This window comes from Colletotrichum spaethianum (assembly GCF_022836535.1).
Source record: "Colletotrichum spaethianum MAFF 239500 DNA, contig08, whole genome shotgun sequence".
Classification (NCBI taxonomy): domain Eukaryota; kingdom Fungi; phylum Ascomycota; class Sordariomycetes; order Glomerellales; family Glomerellaceae; genus Colletotrichum; species Colletotrichum spaethianum.
Genome location: NW_026054778.1, coordinates 636,115 through 654,721, shown reverse-complemented (window position 1 = coordinate 654,721; position 18,607 = coordinate 636,115). Strand labels below are relative to the sequence as shown.

The 18,607-nt window shown below is 55.0% G+C and overlaps 5 protein-coding genes across 5 annotated transcripts; 2 read left to right on the top strand and 3 right to left on the bottom strand.

Moving 5' to 3' along the window:
• Positions 1–6,234: 6,234 nt before the first annotated feature.
• Positions 6,235–6,901, top strand: ColSpa_04031 (54S ribosomal protein L12, mitochondrial; the record flags this gene model as incomplete). Its single annotated transcript, XM_049270243.1, has 2 exons — positions 6,235–6,462; positions 6,578–6,901. The coding sequence occupies 2 exons, from the start codon at positions 6,235–6,237 to the stop codon at positions 6,899–6,901; spliced, it is 552 nt and encodes a 183-aa protein (XP_049126200.1).
• Positions 6,902–7,296: 395 nt separating this feature from the next.
• Positions 7,297–8,421, bottom strand: ColSpa_04030 (CTD kinase subunit gamma; the record flags this gene model as incomplete). The annotated part of the gene is made up of 3 exons (XM_049270242.1): positions 7,297–7,737; positions 7,804–7,980; positions 8,032–8,421. The coding sequence occupies 3 exons, from the start codon at positions 8,419–8,421 to the stop codon at positions 7,297–7,299; spliced, it is 1,008 nt and encodes a 335-aa protein (XP_049126199.1).
• A 366-nt stretch (positions 8,422–8,787) lies between these two features.
• On the top strand, positions 8,788–9,884 carry ColSpa_04029 (pyrroline-5-carboxylate reductase; the record flags this gene model as incomplete). The annotated part of the gene is made up of 2 exons (XM_049270241.1): positions 8,788–8,845; positions 8,899–9,884. The coding sequence occupies 2 exons, from the start codon at positions 8,788–8,790 to the stop codon at positions 9,882–9,884; spliced, it is 1,044 nt and encodes a 347-aa protein (XP_049126198.1).
• Positions 9,885–10,647: 763 nt separating this feature from the next.
• ColSpa_04028 (putative NADP-dependent dehydrogenase in aabA 3'region) lies at positions 10,648–12,402 on the bottom strand (the record flags this gene model as incomplete). Its single annotated transcript, XM_049270240.1, has 4 exons — positions 10,648–10,766; positions 10,823–11,558; positions 11,611–12,179; positions 12,252–12,402. 4 exons carry the CDS (start codon positions 12,400–12,402, stop codon positions 10,648–10,650), a joined length of 1,575 nt encoding a protein of 524 aa, XP_049126197.1.
• A 643-nt stretch (positions 12,403–13,045) lies between these two features.
• Positions 13,046–18,552, bottom strand: ColSpa_04027 (U3 small nucleolar RNA-associated protein 11; the record flags this gene model as incomplete). The annotated part of the gene is made up of 3 exons (XM_049270239.1): positions 13,046–13,948; positions 14,000–18,125; positions 18,176–18,552. The coding sequence occupies 3 exons, from the start codon at positions 18,550–18,552 to the stop codon at positions 13,046–13,048; spliced, it is 5,406 nt and encodes a 1,801-aa protein (XP_049126196.1).
• Positions 18,553–18,607: the final 55 nt, after the last annotated feature.

The following is an 18,607-nucleotide window of genomic DNA, read 5'->3' as shown; positions in this document are numbered from 1 at the left end:
GACCTGGTGGTCAAGGCGAGAGATAAACTGAATAACGCCGCTAACAACATCGGTGGGAATGCTTGGGAAGTTATGCTGCGCAATGAGGAGAAGGTCCTCAGCTGTGAAGACGTCGGCGTAAACGACGATGAATCTGTTCACGAAGGAGCTGGGGAGACCCTTTCGGCCACCTCCCTGGTGGTGGGGGTTCTGCGCAGCAAACAATCTGAAATCCGGATGTCTCTTGAAGACTTGGTCCAGCTCGGAGATGTAAACCTCGCCACGATGATCAAGACAGGCGTTGAGACCTTCAAGCACCGATTGGGAAGCCAAATTCATCTCATCAAGCAATACCCACTCACCGTTTTGCATGGCCTGGAGGAAGGGAGCATCGCGCCAAGCAAAATTGCCAGCTTCAGCACCCTCGACGGGCATATCCGTACCGAACAGATCCATCAGATCGGTCTGGTCTGACAAGTTGATCCGAGTTAGGGGCCGACCACATACTCGAGCCAAAGCGGCGACAAGAGTTGTTTTGCCGACACCAGGGCTACCTTCCAGCAAAATGGGTTTCCGCATCTGAAGGGAACGCATCACTCGCATAGCGTTGAGTCTGGTAGTCGGGGCGTTGAACGCGAAGCTGGGGTCCGTTGAGCGGGCTGCTTCTCTGGGTAGACCAAACTCGCCAATGGAAAGTCTATCTTCGCTTAGGATGACCTGGGGTTGTGCTCGATAAATGGCCGTAGTATCGTATCCAAGAAGCTCGCTAAGCTTGTCGAGACATTTCTGTCTCTGGGAGTCGAGCGCTTTGGGATCCATGGCCAATAAAGCCGAAGGGTTGGCGCCCAAACTGTCAATGAAGACGGTTGCTGCACCATGAACCACGGCGAACTGGGGGGATGCAGGTCCACAGAGGTTGATAAAGTTGACCCAGATGAGAATATCACGGATCGAGAAGGCTGTAGAAGACGATGTTCTGAAGACTTGTCCAAACCAGTGGGCAAATTGCACCACAGGCCTGCCGTAGGACTTGAAGGCTGGATCAAGTTTTGAGAGAACAATATCGAGCATGTCGTCCATCTCAGACATGGCCGGAACCCAGATCTCAGTAAAACGGTTTCTCAACGCCGGAGACAGTTCTTTTTTGCCAAAGTCGCCGCCTGGGTTCATGGTAGCGAAGAACTGGAACCCATCCGCTGCAGTGACAAAAGAGTTATCGATGCCCTTCTCTGCGAGAAGAAGAGATCGCTGAGGCTCAAGAACCGAGTTCAGACGCTCCAACACAGAATCGTCGGCCAGGGAAATCTCATCGAGCAGGAAGAATTGACCGGCCTTCATAGCGTGGACGAGACTTCCGTCAGACCACTCGAACAAGGCCTTGCTCTTAGCCTCCAGCAGTGCAATCTTTTCTTGCGTGACGGCGTCGACTTTGGCCAACGTCTCGGCTGGAAGGGCGTGGTATCTTTGCAGCAGGTCGTCCAACGAGCCCGTTGCGTCCTCGCCAATTGTTACGAGGAGCGCAGCCAGGTCGTTCTTCAGCGAGTCTGCAATCGCCCCACGGTTTCTCACCGGTCTTTGGGAACCGATAAGATCTCCTGTCTCGGTGTTCTGGTGAGCGTTGACGATGTGCAGTTCTTTTCCGAGCACATCTCCCAGAATTTGACAGACAGTGGTTTTGCCGCATCCGGTCTCACCCACAAGGAGGACAGGCTCGTTATTGCGGATGGCAGTGTGAACCAAGACATAGAGGCGACGCATGGCGCGAGTCCACACAACGCCGTGATTGTTGGGCATTCCCTGAAGCTTGCTCAAGATCGGCGATGACTTGGCGGTGTAAAGAACTTCTGGATCAATCTTGACCTTGAAAACGCTCTCGATGACCTCTCTAACAGCGGTTCGCTCCTCCTCGACTCGTACTCTCTCCGCCAGCAGCATGAAACCGTTGACAGCAATCTGTTCGCGAGTATCGGCCTCTCGCAAAGCCCATCGGAAAAGGTCACGAAGCGTGGCGAAACTGTCCTTCTGCTCGAAGAGTCGACTCGTTTGGCGAAGACGAGAAAGCTCCTTGTAGACCGTTACGATCCGCTTGCAGTCTGAGGGTGCGGTGTTGATGCTTCTGTTCTGCAAGATGTACTCCAATTCATCCTCAGGGATGTCGTCGAAGTGCAGCTCCAAAAAACGGTTGCGGAACGCACGTGAAAGCACCTTTCGACCACCGTACAAGCCGGGGGGTTCTGGGTCGCGAACAGCATGAAGTTCTCGTGCGGTCTGACAACTTCCTGAGTCTCTGGAATTAGAAGCTCTCGGTTGTCGTCAAGAAGTCGGTTCAACGCTTCGAGTACATCGGTAGGGGCAAGGTTCAGCTCGTCAAGAACGATCCAGTGACCTTGACGCATGGCTTGCACGAGCAACCCTTCTTGGAAACGAAGTCTTCCTGTAGAGTCCGACACATATGTGCCAAGATATTCCTGCAGATCGGTGTGCTCGTGGTTGTTGATGCGCACAAATTTGTTGCCGGTGAAGTTCGCCAGGTACTCGATCATACTTGTCTTTCCTGCTGACGTCGGACCTTGAATAAGAATGGGGAACCGACGAGTAGATGTGGCGCGGACGAGGTTAAGAAGGTTCCGCTCTACATAAGGCGTGATGATATAATCTGTTCGCTCTTTCGGCGTCTCCTCTCCCTGAGCAAGCCAGTAGTGACGGTCCTTTGCCTTGTTACGGAACCGCACATACTGCTTGCCGTCGTCAGGTTGTTTTGGTGGTTGAGAAAGGAGAGACTGAGGATTTGAGATGCGTCCAAACAGGTGGTGTTCGATCAGCGGCATGATCAGCTTCTCCGATTCTCTGTCAAGAAGGGTGAGGAAACCCATGGAGAAGCCCTCGTACAGGGACCGACGAATGCCATAGAAAGGAGCAATAAAATTGACGTAAGTCAAGACGCGGGTCAAGGTACGAAGACTAAAGTGCGGCACCTCGTTGGCACCGTCGACAATCTCCTTTCGCTCGGCGTAGCTCTTGGTATTCATATACAGCGCCGCGATATCACTCGTTGCAGCTTCGTCTTTGATACTGCTGTTTTTCAGATATGTCTTAACAATAGTGATCAAGTCGTTCTTGTCCTTGTCCGGGCTGTCGACATAAAGCTCGGTAAATCGAGACCGAATTCCAATGGGTAGGTCGCGCTTGCCCACATCTGTTGCCGGGTTCATGGCACCAAAGATACGGAAATTCGGGTGTGCTCTGATCCTTTCGATTTCTCCGGTCTCAGACAGCAGAATAGAAGGAGTTTCGGCAGGGCCCGTCAAGAGGTCTGCTATACTCTCCAATGTGTCTGGCGACGCAAGGTTGATCTCATCGAGGAGCACCCAGTCACCGTTTCGGGCGGCTTTGATGATGTTACCCTCGACGAACGAGAATGCGAACGCTGTTGAGCCGCCAGACAACTGGACCTCAAACTGGTCAAGGCTGCGGGAGAACTGATCCCACCTGGGACTGAGCTCAAGAAGGGTCTGAAGCTTGGATTCGGTCTTGCGTCGTTTTGTCGGCTGACCTGCCTCGTCGCGCGCCTGGCTTTGCTCTCTCTCTCGTCGTGTCAACTCCTCGATAATCTTCTTGAACATCTTGGGGGCTTCGCGCCACAACTTGGCAGCCTTTGCCCACTGTCCCTTGGCGAAGCACTTTCCAAGCTGCTCGAGGTACCTCTGGTTCTTCGTTGTCGAGATTCCGGTCGCAGAAAACAGATCTTCAAATTCCTCCTTCAAAGGAACAGCAAGGCTCCTGACGTTGACGGGCTTGAAGCCACCGAGCAGATCGCCGGCCTCACTCTGTTGAGACAAGTTGATGGCAACCAGCTTGTGACCGAGGGTGTCCGCCAGCTGCTGAACGACTGTCGTCTTTCCGATACCGGTCTCACCAACAAGCAGGATCGGCTCGCCTAGGTTCACGGCAACAGCGGTCTGCTCCAGCAACTTCTTCGCATGCGTGGTGCTCGCAAACGGCTTTTTGGCGAGGGCAGCCTTGTTCACACGCTCTTTTCGCTTGCGCAACGTTGTGCGGCCGATCTTGAATTGGCTGTCGCTTTGCTCAAGCTGTGGAATATATTGGTCGAAGTGATACTCTACTAGTTCCTTCGCCATATGCATCTCCTCAGCAATGCCAAAGATCAGTTGTCGCTTGACTTGCACGTCCGGAACACCAGCAACGAAGCAGTCGACGGCCTCCATAAACATCCAGTTTCTGGTGGTATCAGTGATCGGCTCCTCGCCGGTGCTGCACCCTGCCGCTGAGAGCGTAGCTGTAAGGCGTCTGCACCATCGTAGAAGGTCTCGCAAGCTAGTCTGGCGGTCAGCCATGCCACGGCTGGAGGAGAACGGCATGTTTCCGGAAATCGGTTTCGACAAGCGCCGATACACGGCGAGAATTCCTGGGGCAAATTTGTGGAGGATGGGATAGGATCCGACGATGATGTCTTGTAACTCGCTTTCTGTGGGCGTATGTACAGAAAGAAGTTGCCAGAAGCGCATGCCGAGGAGATTTGGAAGCGTCTCCTTGCCATGCATACCCCTTGAGCTTCTTACTGTACCAAAAAGACGGAATCCGTTGGCGGCCTTGATCCTCTCACCCCTACTCGGAATGAGGAGTTCGCCTCTCTCGATCAGGGGCAGGAGTGTGCTGATGACTTCGTTCGGCGCTCTATCCAAGTCTTCGATGAGAACCCAACGACCTTCTCTGACGGCAGTCGTCAGAACACCAGCTCTCCACGAGAATGTTCCCGGCTTTGAGTCTGTCGAGTAGAGTCCAATAAGCATCTTGGCGTCTGTCTGCTCATTGATGTGTAATGTCACCATCTCTGAATGCTTGCCGAACTCCTTGGCAACTTCGTGGACCAGCGAAGTCTTTCCAGAGCCGGGAAGACCGTGTAGCAGAATCGGACTTGCATTCTTCAGGAGACCGGCCAGAGTCTCGAGGTTTTGGGTGGTAGTGGATGTCAGCACGAGAGATGAGTTCTTCTCGACCGGTCCAGACGGTCGCGGCAGTATTGTCTTGCCGTAGCACGCAACGAAAGGGGTCAGGCTTTGTGGTGGAACAGGATGGATTTGATTGCTTTGAGAAGCATTGCGAAGCTCACGACGCAGCGCCGCGACCTTCTTGACCCGTGCATCTTCATACAGACTCAGGAACCCATAGTCTACTTCGCGCCCATCAAAGTCAGCGAGGATAGTCTCCTTCGTTCCGACATGTTCGTGAATAAGAGCTTCTAGTTTCGAGTCGGCTGCGCGGAGAAGCTGGCTGAATATTCGGATCGCCAAGTACCTAACGGCACGGCTCTCATGCGTGAAAAGGGTTTGCATGTGCGTTGGTGAGACCAAGATACCGTAAGTCCTCTGGTCGAAACAGACCAGCCGCCATGCTGCCAGTAACAGCCTCAATAGGTCGGAATCTTGAGTAGGAGTGAAAGTGGTGAGGTTGGGGAATCGGAGGTTCAGCGCCTGGGGTCCTTGGGGTGGCGTCTTGGTCAAGTCCTCTCTCATGACATGTTGTATGAATTCCGATAAATACGGAGCAAAAGACAATATCCTTGCAAGAGAAGCAAGTACGGGTCCATTGTTGGTTTGATTTCTGGGATTAAGAAGCCAACGAGCGCAGATGTCGGGAAAGACATTTTCAAAGTGAATGAAAATTCGATCTGTAAGTTGGGGGATGAGAGCGGCCTCTGCGATGGCGTCGAGGAGGTTTGAGGCCGTGTGATTTCTTATAACCTCTAGTATTTCGGTAGGTAGATGCTCCAGAACGATCGCGTCGTTCAGGAGAGCGCTCCTCTGCGATGACACGTCTATCGCAGCCATGGTTGCGGCTCAATCTCAAGATACGTCGTCGGCGGTGATGTTCATGGGAGGCCGGTTTGTATGTACCTCTAATTATTTTTTTCCTTCCTACTAAGAGAAGGACCCTGCCGCCCCAGCCAAAGGCAACTTTTTTTTCGGATGGAGCGACCTGACCGGGGTCCCTGCAGCTGCTGCCGGGGCGGAAGGCGGCGCTACAAAGCCCCCGAGCCAATCAGAGCCAAGGCGACTCTGCAGCCCGTTCACGCGACTGGGACCATTCGCGAGCTCGAAAAACTTCAAGCCAGAGATATCCCGAGCTAGAACCTCCCTGCTTGCTTGAGGCCGACTCGACGACAATCCGCTCCGCTCTTCACCAACGTCAATTGGGCTCCCCTCTCCTCCCACCTCTTCGCATCCACAAAACACAATGGCGCTCTCTTGCAGATACGCAGCTCAGAGCTGCGCTCGTCAGCTCCGTGCCACCGGCTCGCTGCGTGCCTCGACATCCCTCTTCCAGACCCGAACTCCCGCGACTGCACGAAGGCACAACTCCACCGAGGCCGCCGCTCCCACGAACCCAAAGATCGCCGCCATCGTCGACCAGATCAGCACTCTTACCCTCCTCGAGACCGCAGACCTCGTGTCAAGCTTGAAGGTTAGTTGAAAAGAACAGCGAACGGGGGTGCATCGATCCATCCCCCAAAATGGATTCGTCACAAGGGGGAGACAAAGAAGTGGGCTGATGCTGACCGTCTTCCGCTCAATTGCAGTCCAAGCTCAACATTCCCGATCTTCCCGTCGGCGGCTTCGCTGCCGCTCCCGCAGCAGCCCCCGCCGCGGTTGAGGAGGTCGAGGAGGCCGCGCCGGCGGCTGCTGAGAAGAGCGTCTTCAACATCAAGCTCACGGCGTTCGACGCCGCCGCGAAGGCCAAGGTTATCAAGGAAGTCAAGAACCTGCTGGGTCTCAGCTTGGTGGACAGCAAGAAGTTCGTCGAGAGCGCGCCGAAGCTGATGAAGGAGAACGTGGCCAAGGACGAGGCCGAGAAGATCATCGCCACGATGAAGGAGCTTGGCGCCACCGTCACCATGGAGTAAATCGCACTGACGGTCTGCATGGTTGGCTGATTTGAGAAACGAGCGAGCCCTACTCCTGGGGAGGAGATGTAAAACTCGGGAGGGAGCATTATTGTCGGACATCTGGATTGGATTGGTCTAGACGGACGTGTATGAGTGTATAAACACCCATGTAACAATATTATCAAAGACATACACCACCATTTCTTACTGCAAAGGCGATTTTGAAACCCGTGAACTTGTTGATTCGTCCTTGTGCTATTTGAGCTACTGTTGATGGGAACCCCAAAACCCGGCATTACCAACGGTATACAGACCCAGCCGCCGAAACCAACCTCTGAACGCCAGTTTTTCCACTTTCCAAAACGCCGAGATATGCTCATGTCAAGTCGAAGAAGTGAGTACCATGTCAGTCCTCAATGTTTCTTCCCATTCGGGATACGAGTGCTGGCGGGACCAGCAGGTGGCTTGGGGGGGCATGAGTGGTTCATGGCCTGGGTGCATGCGGCAAACTCCTCCTCCGCAAGGATGTGGTCATCGTCACCCAGGTCGCTCGTCTCCTCCCAGATCTTGTCGATCTCGGCGGTTTCATGGGATCCGATGGCCCAGATGTTCTCGCGCAGGCGTTTGTGCCGCTCGCGATCCTCTTCGATGCGCTGCTCGATCTGGCGCTTCTCCAGCCGCGGGGCCCGGCCGTTAGACGGGAGCGCGTGGCTGGGCGGCGCGTCGCCCATGTCGACGTCACCGTTGACAGGTGATGAGAGACCGGCGTCGTGGGCACTGGTCTCACGCTCCTTGAGTACCTCCTCAATCTCGACGACGGTGCGCGCCTCAAGAAAGTTCTTTTGCTGAAGGCCCTGGAGAACCTGATATGTATGTCAGTAACCCAGCCACTCATGCCACATGAGCACGGTGAGACTCACTCTTCTGACGACCTTGACGTTGGCGGCGCCAGATCCGTCATCGGGGGCGACGGCGTCGACGATGCGGATGATGTCGCGCTGCATCATGCGAACATAGTCGACGTGCTTCTCCTTCTGGGCCATCTCCAGGAAATGCTCAATGAAGTACATGATGTTGGCGCGCGTATTCATATTGTTCTGGGGAAAGAGATTTAGTCTCAGTCTCTACCATCTCCGCAGTAGACTCACCCGTTCCAACTGCTCGAGGATGCAAGAATGCAGGTCCTCATCCATGTCCTTGTATTTAAGGGCATATTGAGCGGCCTTCTGAGCTGAGGTGACGGACGCGTTGAGATGTTGAAGTTGGGCCGTGAAGCGCATTCGAACCTCGAAAGGGTCCGCCATGTCTGCTGGATCCCAGTTGTCGTTGGCGTCGGCGTCGGTGTCGGTCGATTGACCCTGAGGGAACAAGCTGAAATGGTTGTCGAGTTTGCTGGCGATGCCCAGCCTGAGGTCGTTGACAAGACTAGATCTATGCTCCTGCTGAGAATGAAAGCTACTATAGCATAGGTCTCTTTCTCCCGGGATAGCAGGCGAGTTTCCCACAGGGGGCCCTTCTGGAATTGTCTCTGTCTTCATGGGATTTTAGCGTGGCCAGCACTGTGCGAAAGGGTGTGGTGATACGCTAGGACTATTTGGGCTTAGCGTGTGGAAAACGCAGCTCAGTGGAGGAAGACGGACGATATCGGAAGAGTGGAGAGCTTCTCTTCAGTAAAAGGAGGTGGATAATATTGGCCGGGAAACTCTTTTATTCACCTTTAATCTTGTATTTTTTGGCTTATAAACCTAGTCGCTTTGATCAAATAACATTTCTGCACTCTGAACCTGATTGTGCAAACCAAGCTGTTTTTTTTGTGATCCAACTCATATTTCCAGCAACATCAAACTCATTGCTCTGTAACAGCATCACTTACACCGCAATCTCACCTCGTACCAACCCTCATCATGTCTGTCATGGGAGACTATAGCTCTTCGGAGCTGACAGTGACTGTCCTTGGGTGCGGTGAGTAGGCGGATAAACACTTGGAGCGAAGCCCAATGCTGACCCCTGAATAGGAACCATGGGTATCGCCATCCTCAACGGCATCCTTACCTCCCTCGTGGAGATGCAGGCCCCCAGACCTCTCCAGACTCTCCATACGCCCTCACCATCGGGCACTTCAACCCCCTTGTATGATGAGGTTCCCCACCGTCTCCCCTCGCGCTTCATTGCCTGCGTCCGCCGCCCGGAGAGCGCCAAGAAGGTCAAGAAGGCCCTCTGGGAGCACTCCTCCATCCTCAAGGTTGTCCAGAACGACAACGTCAACTCCGTTCAGCAATCCGAGGTCATCATCCTTGCCTGTAAGCCTTACATGGTTAAGGACGTCCTCAGCGAGCCTGGCATGGCCCGGGCTCTCCACGGCAAGCTGCTCATCAGCATCTGCGCCGGCCTCACCGAGACTCACCTGGAAGAGATCCTCCACGGCGCCGTGCCGACCAAGAATCCCGAAGAGGACGGTCGGTGCCGCGTCATTCGCGCTCTGCCCAACACCGCCTCGCTCATCCGTGAGAGCATGACCGTCATCGGCGCCCCGACGTACCCGCTGCCTGCCCAGACAGCGAGCCTCGTTACCTGGATCTTCAAGCGCATCGGTGATGTCGTCTACCTGCCCGCCAACAATATGGACGTCAGCACTGCTCTATGCGGCTCCGGCCCGGCCTTCTTTTCGCTGGTCCTTGAAGCTGCCATCGATGGCGCTGTGGCCATGGGCCTCCCCCGTGTCGAGGCCCAGAGGATGGCTGCTCAGACTATGAAGGGCGCCGCATGCTTGGTCCAGAACGGTGACCACCCGGCCCTGCTGCGGGACAAGGTCACCACGCCTGGCGGCTGTACGATTGGAGGGCTGTTGGTGCTCGAGGAGGGTCGTGTCAGAGGCACCGTTGCGCGTGCTGTGCGTGAGGCGACCGTCGTTGCCAGCCAGCTTGGTCAGGGTGTTCAGGGAGTCAACGGCACTCGTTTCCCCCCGCAATCAGGATACACCCAATACTCAGCCGGTTTCTGATTTTTCTTTTGGTGGAGTTCTTTTTTCTTTTTCCTTTTTGCGCCGCTGATTATATAAGAATGTTTTAGAGATATAGAGCATGGATGAAGAACAAACAATTGTTACTCGCCTCTTTTGAATAAACTCGACATAGTTTGTCTGGTCCCTTTGTAGTTTATCAGGCTTAACTGGGATGGTGGGGGGTTGGATCATTGCAAGCCTCCATCTCACTCTTGAATTTCTTACTAGAGCAACACTGGAATCACCTGGGAGCTTGCCGGGTAGACGCCAGCAACATGGTTCTGGCTGACGGGGCTGAAAGCGAGGATCAGTATGCTGCTCTCATAGATAAGGATCGGATTTATGTGTTGCCAGAGTTGTCTTCGACCTACTCCATCCGAAAGTATTGTTCCGGCTAGGTTGGCCCAGTTCGTAAGTCAAATGAATGAAGGTCAAATGCTTCTACGCGTCACCTGCTAGTTGCCGTGATCCTCGGTTCAGACACGCTTAATGCCGCTTGTGACGAGGTCGACTTGCACAACTTTGAAATCTTGGATTAGAATGAAGTATTTCTATACGGTATACAGCCTGGTAGACTCTCGGTCCTCCCAGTAATTCCGTCGAGGCTCCTAAGTCACCTTCCTCCGTCTAAGTCTATCGCTAATAAAACATGCGGATCGTAAACCCAGCCTGGCTGCACCATTTATCAAATTTTGACCATTGCGACCTCTAACCATAACTTACATCTTGTAACCCATTATGAGATATCCAGCTCCGACCCCGCTCAGAATCGAGAAATGCCCCTTCCGAAAACCCAGGTGACGAACCAATAGACTGGCACCAGGATCTTGTTCCGAATGCTCATCGACTTGGTCAAGTAAGCACAGCGCCACAAGATCCAAGCTGTTCACGCATTAGCAAAGCCGTCGTCTCCCAAAGGCGCACCTTCCATAACATACCTGCGCGGCCCTTCAGTTCGTCCGCGGAGCTTTGGTGAATCGCCTTCCAGCTTCCCAGATACGCCATCGTCCCCAGGTTGCGGAACTTGAACGGCTTGCTCTGCCTGTCGTCCGCCGGATCCACACCGCCCCGCGCCGCCGCCTTGTTGAGCGTCTTGGCGAGGTACACGGCCTGCTGGCTCGCGACCTGCGCCGTGGCGGGGAGCGTCTCGGTCTCCAGGACGGAGCAGTCGCCCAGGGAATACACGTCCGGCAGGACGGCCTTTTCGTCCTTGGGGTCGTCGAGGCGAACTCTCAGGCGAGAGTCCGTGACGATGTTGCCGCTTCTCTCCGCCTTCATGATCTTCACCATCTCCTTTTCTTCACTCTCGGCTGCCGCGTTGGGGTTGCGCAGCTCTTTCTTCATGATCGTCTGGATGAGCGGGTTCTGCATCAGCCCCGTGCTCCATACCACAATACCCGCGCTAACCTCCTCGTCGCCGAGCTCCTTGATTTTGAGCTTCAGCGTGTTGTGCGTGTCTTCCTCATCCGGCCGGATGCGTTGAAGGTGGTGCTCCGTCTTCACCTTAATGCCCTGGCGGCGGAAGAGGTCCTCGGCGTAGGAGGCGAGCTGTTGGTCGAACATGGGCAGGACCTTGGGCGCGATGTCGTAGATTGTGATGCCAACAAACTCCATGAGGTGCGGGTACAGCTTGGACAGGTCGTCATGGATGAGGTCGTGGAGCTCGGCAGCGAACTAGAAGCCGCGTCAGTAGCACGCTCGGGAGGGAAGTCGGATGGCGACTGACCTCAATTCCTGTTGGTCCGCCTCCCACAACGGCAAAGTGCAGCATCTTCCTGCGCTGCTCGTCCGTGGTCGTAGGCCAATCAGCCTTCTCGAAACACTGAAGCACCCTCAAACGAATGCTCCTTGCATCACCGATATCTCTCAGGAAGTTGGCATACTCTTTAACACCCTCGATGCCAAAGGTCTGCGAGTACGCCCCGACAGAGATGACCAGCTTGTCATAGGGCACGTCAATCATCTCCCCCTTAGGACGGCTAGGCTCCTTCGCCGGGAGAGTGCGGGACGTGGCGTCCTCGGAGGTGACCTTCTCGACGCGGATGAGCTTCTTGGAGAAGTCGATGTCGTCCGCCCAGGCCTCGTGGAAAGAATCCAGGTTCAGCCGGCGGACGGGCTCAAGGATAGCGCGGAACTCGAGGGTGCCGACCGAGGTTGAAGCCAGCAAGGGGGTGAAGACGAAGTAGGAGCGCGGCGAGACAAGGATGCGCTCGTACTTCTTGGGGTCGAGTTCGCGAGCGAAGGCGTAGCCTGCCCATCCTGAACCCAACACAACGACCCTTTCACGTTTCCTTTCTGATACATGAGTTAGCAAGTTCCTGTTGTCTCTTGGCTTTGAGAGCGTCAAGCTGAGTAAGTGAGACTGACCCGTCGGCGAGCTCGAGCTCGTGCTGTTGCGATATTTCACAACGCTTGTGCTAGTTGCCGCCTCGACCTGCAATGCCGTCCCGGCGGGTCCCCGGCGTCCAGGCCGGGCAAGGCTTCTCCAATATTGCTGTGCGACTTTCGATGAGGCCATTTTGGCGGTTGAATCACACCACCACACGCACTCAGACGGGGCAGTAGTAACTTTATGTCATATATAGGACATCCACAAATTTAACCCTTGGCTAGGCCTTGACTTGCGTCCTAGGCGGTGGGTTAAGTCCGACGGATGGCTTAGGCGTTTATAGGTGGGCACGATAATGTGCCGGAAGTCAAGGCGCTCGGTGTCGGAGACTTCTCAAAGAGCGCAATTACTGTTTGCGGGACGAGACGGGACGAGGGGCTGCTGTGAGAACTTGTCGAGCTGAAAACAATGCGGCGCTTATTGTAATACGGGGGAACGGTTTTGAAGTCAAGGAGAATATTCTGCCAGTATTGCAGCAGTAGCTCTTATCAGAATCCAATTACATGCAACTTTTTTCTAAGCTCTGCGTCACCGAGACTGAGTCGCAAGTGTCCGGGCTACACGGACAAGTGACGTCCTTCGTCTCCACTTTTCCCCGTCCGGCCACTCCGGCATAGCATTCCCGCTTTTTGATGTCCAAATGACGTCTCAATATTTTACTTTTTGTACCCATTACACGGATTGACGACGCACAAATCCCCGAATATCCGTCCGATAACCTTCAGCCTCGCGGTCCATTTTCTCCAGTTTTCTTTTTGCTCCCGCGGGTTTTCTACTGCAACATGGAGTCCAAGCTCTCGCCAAGGACTCCCTCGATCTTGACGATCCACCGGTGCGTCTCGCGCTCGACAACCTCATCGTCGTCGTCCTGAAGCTCGCTGATGTAAGGCAGCATTTCAGGCAGCGCCGACAGCCACTCCTCGCCAAGCTTCTCGGCGAGCTCCTGCTGACACTTGACGGCCGCCAGACGGACGGCCGCCTGCTCGGACCGCAGGTGGCGGAGGATGGCGCTGTTGAGCTCCTTCTGGTGCTCCTGGGAGTCTGCTGCGGACGCCAACTCCACGACTGCGGGGATCAGCTCAGCCGACAGGTCAACGGAAGAAGCGTTGAGGAACTGCGCGGTAAGGACAGGCGCAACCTTGCTGAAGTGTGCGGGCGCCTGCCAGAAGTCATCCTGGTCGTGCTCGAAGCATCTTGCCAGAGTAGATAGAACGCGCTGCCACAGATCCTTCTGCTCCGGCGACTTGAGGTCGCAGCCCTTGATGATGTCGACGGCGTCGTCCACGATGTAAGTCGCGTAGTTGGTGACAATCGACTTCAGGCTCTCGAAGAACACATGTAGGAACCCATAAACGGTGAAACGACGCAGTGCGCGCCCAGCAACATCTTGCTTGGGCAGCTGTGTCGACCACTCGACGATCTGGGTGAAGATGGGCCTGAAAGCCGCATCGTTGAGCTTATAAATCATTTTGAGGGCGACGTCGTTGATAGAAGCTTCGATCTTGGCCACGCGCTGAGATGCTGCGTTGTTGAGCTTGTCCTTCGCGTGTTCACGTCTTCGGAGGTCCAACGAATTGAGGAGAATCGTGGACAGGGTTGTCACGTTCTTTGTGACGACAGACTTGGTGTGGCTCTCAACCACAACGCCAAAGATGTCAACCCATTCGTCAGTTGCCTGCATGCTTGTTAGTCTTGTTCTAATCAGGCTGTCCCCTGAACAACTTACGTCAAAACCAGTCTCGGTAGCCGGGATCCAGTTCTTCTTCAGGCTGGCTAGCATGGTCTTGGCTTCAACCTTTCTGGCAAGGAATCTCAGGCAGTTGAGGCGCTCATCGTCGGCCTCGCTGTCCAGGTTAGCCTCGGCTGACTTGTTGGATGCGAGGAGGATGTTGTCAAGGTGCTTCGCAGAGATCATGTAGGGCAGATGTTGCGCCAGGGCGGTGATGAACGCGTAGCCAGCGTTGTGCAGCTCATTTGCACTATTCTCGTCCTCCACACTCTGTTCAATGTAGAGGATAGCCTGGGAGATGGCAATGTTGACAATAGGCAGGATGCCATCCTGCAGAACATCAACAAGAGAGGCAAGGCAGAGCAGGGCCATGACACGCAGGCGGGCATCGGGCTGGCCGAGGCAGTGAGGTCCGGCAATGGTCGCCGCGGCACCTGCCACAGCCTCGATATCCTTCTTGCCGTACTTCTCTGCAATCTTGTCGACGCAGGCAACGGCGGTGTGCTTGTACTTGAGGTCGTCCGTGTCTCTGATCGCGGCAGTGAGCTGCGGCAAGAAAGCGAGCAGTGCCGTTCTGGAGGCCACATCTGCCACGCCCTCTTGGTCCACGCGGACCTCGAGGGCTCGGAGAACCTTGCGGCGGAGGTCAATTTCCGTGTGATCCAAGAGGTTCTCGACCGACTTGATGAACTCGCCAATAGACAGGAGGTTAAGCAGGTTAGCCAGGGCATTGCCGCAGCACTCGTGCAACGCCTTTTGCTGTTTGACGGTCTCGGCGAGAGCCAAGACATCCCTGAGAAGGATGGCGTACAAGTCCCGAATCTTGGAAGAGTCCATGTCGTCCCTCTCGGTGAGGACGGTGATCTCCTTTCGGAGCTTTCTACTGGAAAGGAGAGACGGGAAGACGGTCAGTTGTTGCAGGGCAATGGTCTCAGGTTTCTTCTCCGCCAAGTCCTCCCCAACACCCAGCAGGGTAGCCGACAGACCGGGTTTGGGCTTGAAGATGTCACTAATCAAATCCAGGAGCCTGGCCAAGGTCTGGAGCTGCACCTCAGCGCTGTACACGCCAAGGAGTTCAGAAGCAAACGCCATCAGGCTGTCGTTGGGGCCGTATCTATCAACCAACATCGCCAACAGGGCGTACAGGAATTCATCGGGCCCAAGGGTGTTGATTAGAGCAACGAACAAGCCCTGCTTGCGGTGCGCGGGGATGTGCTCGTATGCAGTGACGAAGCTTGCGAGCAACTCAGTGGCACCAGCAACCGGGTTTCGCTTGCCCTTCTTGAGCGATGCCATCAATGGCGGAACGACCTCCTTGATGGTCTGATTAACCACATGAGCGGAGTGATCGTCGTTCTGGCGGAGGACGGAGGCGCCCATGAAAGTGAAGATGGGCATCACGCTATGAAGCACAAGATCAGGGGCAGCAGTAGCAAGGCTAGCAATCAGAAGCAGGGCCGAGTTTTGCACGATCGGGCTGGAAGACTTCTGGATGCAGTTAACAAGCAGGTCGCCGTGGCCTCCTGAGCCGTCAATCTTCAGGCTCTTGTTGTTTCTGTAGGCAGGAACCATTGCGATCAAGCTCGTGAGAACCAGGTTTTGCAGGTAACCGAGCTCGGATCCAATGACGGTACGGAAATGCTGGAGCTCGGAGAGGGTGCCGAAGAGACTGTCCAGGAGCTCTGGGTGGGAAGCGGGGTTGGAACCATCCACGAGCTGGAGCACAAAAGTGACTGATCTCAGAGTCGCACTCAGCTCTGCACTGGCTTGCGCGGTGACACCGCGGTTCGCCTCGGATGAGCTGGTCCTGCGTCGCTTGTTCGCCGGGGGCTCAGTGATGAGCTTTGTGCCGGTCTGGATGGACTCGAGGAAGTATGCAAGGATCTCCGTGGTGAGCTCGACGTTCCTCAGGAAATCGGCAGCCTCGTCAGCAATGATATCCTCCTCGTCCTGGGATGCATGTCGTGCTTGAGAGAGCTCCAGCATTGTCTGAGCCACGTCGAACTTGGTGTCGGCCTTCATCGAACTCCAGATGGCACGGATGCGGGCAGAGATGGATCGGACCAGTTCCGGGCGCTTGGCAGAGGCAGGATCCTTCATGATGGAGAGGAGGCAATCCAGACCCTCGCTGTCATTCGGCACAACGATCTCGGCGAATCTGGTGTGAAGCACAGCCTGGTCCACCTCTTCAGCCTCGGAAAGACGGCTTGTCTCTTCAGCAGACAAGGACGCCCACCACTGAAACGCCGGCAGCAGCACCTTCGTCCTCGAAGTGGACGAAACTCCTCTGATACGGTTCAGGATTGAAAGAAGATTGGACTTGACCCGGAGCAGCGGCGTTGCAACGATATGGCTGGCGAGGAACGAAAGAACCGATATTCTGCCCGACGAGCTGAGTGCCTTCTTTCCGTCGCTGCCCTCGTTCTTTGCGCTGCTGTCGAGGGTAGTGTGCAGTACTGCGCGAATGTAGTCTTCGTGCATAATGCATTCCTCAAGAGCCGGAAGGATAACGCCGTGCAGAAGGCGGGAAACAATATCGGCGTCCAGCCATTGCACGTTGGTGCTGTCGTCGTATAGCTTCTTACCGCCCCAGACGGACTTCTTCGCGGCCTTTGACTGATGGGGGAAGAAATGGCCGATCTGGATCAGGAGCTCGGCAGCAGCACGCCGCACCTTTTTGGACGAATCGACTAGAGCCACGAGGCAGTAGGGGATGAGAGCTTGGAAATCGAGGTCGTTACCGTCACCGTCGCTGAGACGTCTTCTGACCGCGTCCACAGCGGCAGCGCGAGCGAGAGTCGGGTAAGGACCTGACCAGATACGAACAAAGAAGGTGATGTAAGTGTGATCGCTGACTGCCGTCTGTCGGCTGAGAGATGGCAGCTGGTCGAAATCAGCAAGCAAGGTCGGGTCTTCGGATTGCTGTGAGACAACGCGGAGGAAAAGTCGGCTGAATTCGTCGTAAACCTCTCCAGTGCTGGTAGAAAGGCAGGAGGGGAGAGCGCGCTTCTGGCCCGATAGCTCCTGGATAGTCTCCCTCAAGTCTTCCTTTGAAGGGGCAGAGGATTTGGACTCATCCATCTCAACGTCTTCCTGGGAGCCTGGCAGGGCCTTTCTTTGGCGAATGGAAACGTCGAGCTTCATTTCCAGCTCCTCAACATCAAAATCGACCTCCTCCAGGACTGTCCGAATAATCTCACTAGTCTCTCCAGAAAAGCGAGACAAATCGATCAATGTTGAGCCAAGCTCCTTGCGGATTTCACCGTCCTTGTCAACCTCGTCGTCGAGTCTGTGTGCAGCCAGCACCAGGGACTTGAAAATGACAGCAATCTGCTTTTCTTTCAGGATCTTGCTCATCAAGATGGCGCGGATGATCGGCAGGCCGCGAGCGTCGCCCTTCTTGCACAAACGTTCGATAAAGGCAATGCAAAGTCCGTTGGTGAGCTTGTCAACTCTCCTCTCCTGGCCCAGCTCGACCAGGATCTCGCCAAGGTTCTGAACCTTCAACAAGGCCTTGGTGACCTTTCCGGAAAGCTGCTTCGCTGACCGGTACTGCGCCAGGATGCACAAGCAGACGAGCCCCGGCCGCACAGTCTCGCTAGTCCAACCGTGCACGATCTGCTCCATGAACGCCGAGAGAGTCGCGTCGTCGAAGCTGCCCTTGGCCGCAACGATGGTGACAGCCATGTAGGAGGCAATCTGCATGTTGGGAACCTTCTTCATCGACATTGCCTCGGCGAGAGTAGGTCCGACACGGTGCAAGAAGGCTTCGTTGTTGTCCTGCTGAACAGCGGCGCGTCCGGATCGCATGTTCTCGAGAAGTCCGTTCACAGCCTCCGTCATTATGCCACCCCAGAACGAGACCAAAGTCGGGTATTGTTGTTGGTTTCTGCATGCCTCGAGCGTGTATTCAGACAGAGTGTTAAGGAAGTCAGCCTTGTGAATCGCTTCGTGGATCAAAACGGATCGCGGGGGCGAGGTGAGCGACTTGATGTAAGGGCTCAAGAATCGGTACTCGTGAGGAATCTTGGACGGGAGGATCGAGAGCAAAGTGACGAATGCGGGGATCGAGTGATATGGGAGGAAAGTTGTAATGAGAGACTTGGTGTTGTGCTCGTGAATCCTATTACACAATTAGACACAACAACATAGCATGGACCGAAACCGACATACCTGAATCTCCGTACAAGCCACTCGAGGGCCCGGATCGAAGGCATGAGCCTCAATCGGCTGCCGACAAGGCGGAGGAAGGACTCGACTTTCTTATCCAGTTCGGCATTTTCGGCGGCAGTCATCTGGGTACGGTCTTCGCTCATGCTCTGCTCGCTGAAGAGCGTCTTGGAGAAGGGCTTGAAGCGGCCATCGAGTTCGCAAAGCTCCTCAAAGCCCTCGGAGCATATCGTGTAAAGTGTCTGGTAGCTCTGGGTCGCAGCAACTCTCGGCTCGAAGATCAGGGACTTGGAATGGGCGGCCTTTTGCGCCTTGACATCCAAGGAAGCCTTGGAGTTGGCGGCGATCTGCGCTAGCTGCGCAGCAAGAGAGGACGCCATATTTCAGAAGTTTTGCGGCATTCCGCAGTGATTGAATACTCAATGGCGGGGAGTC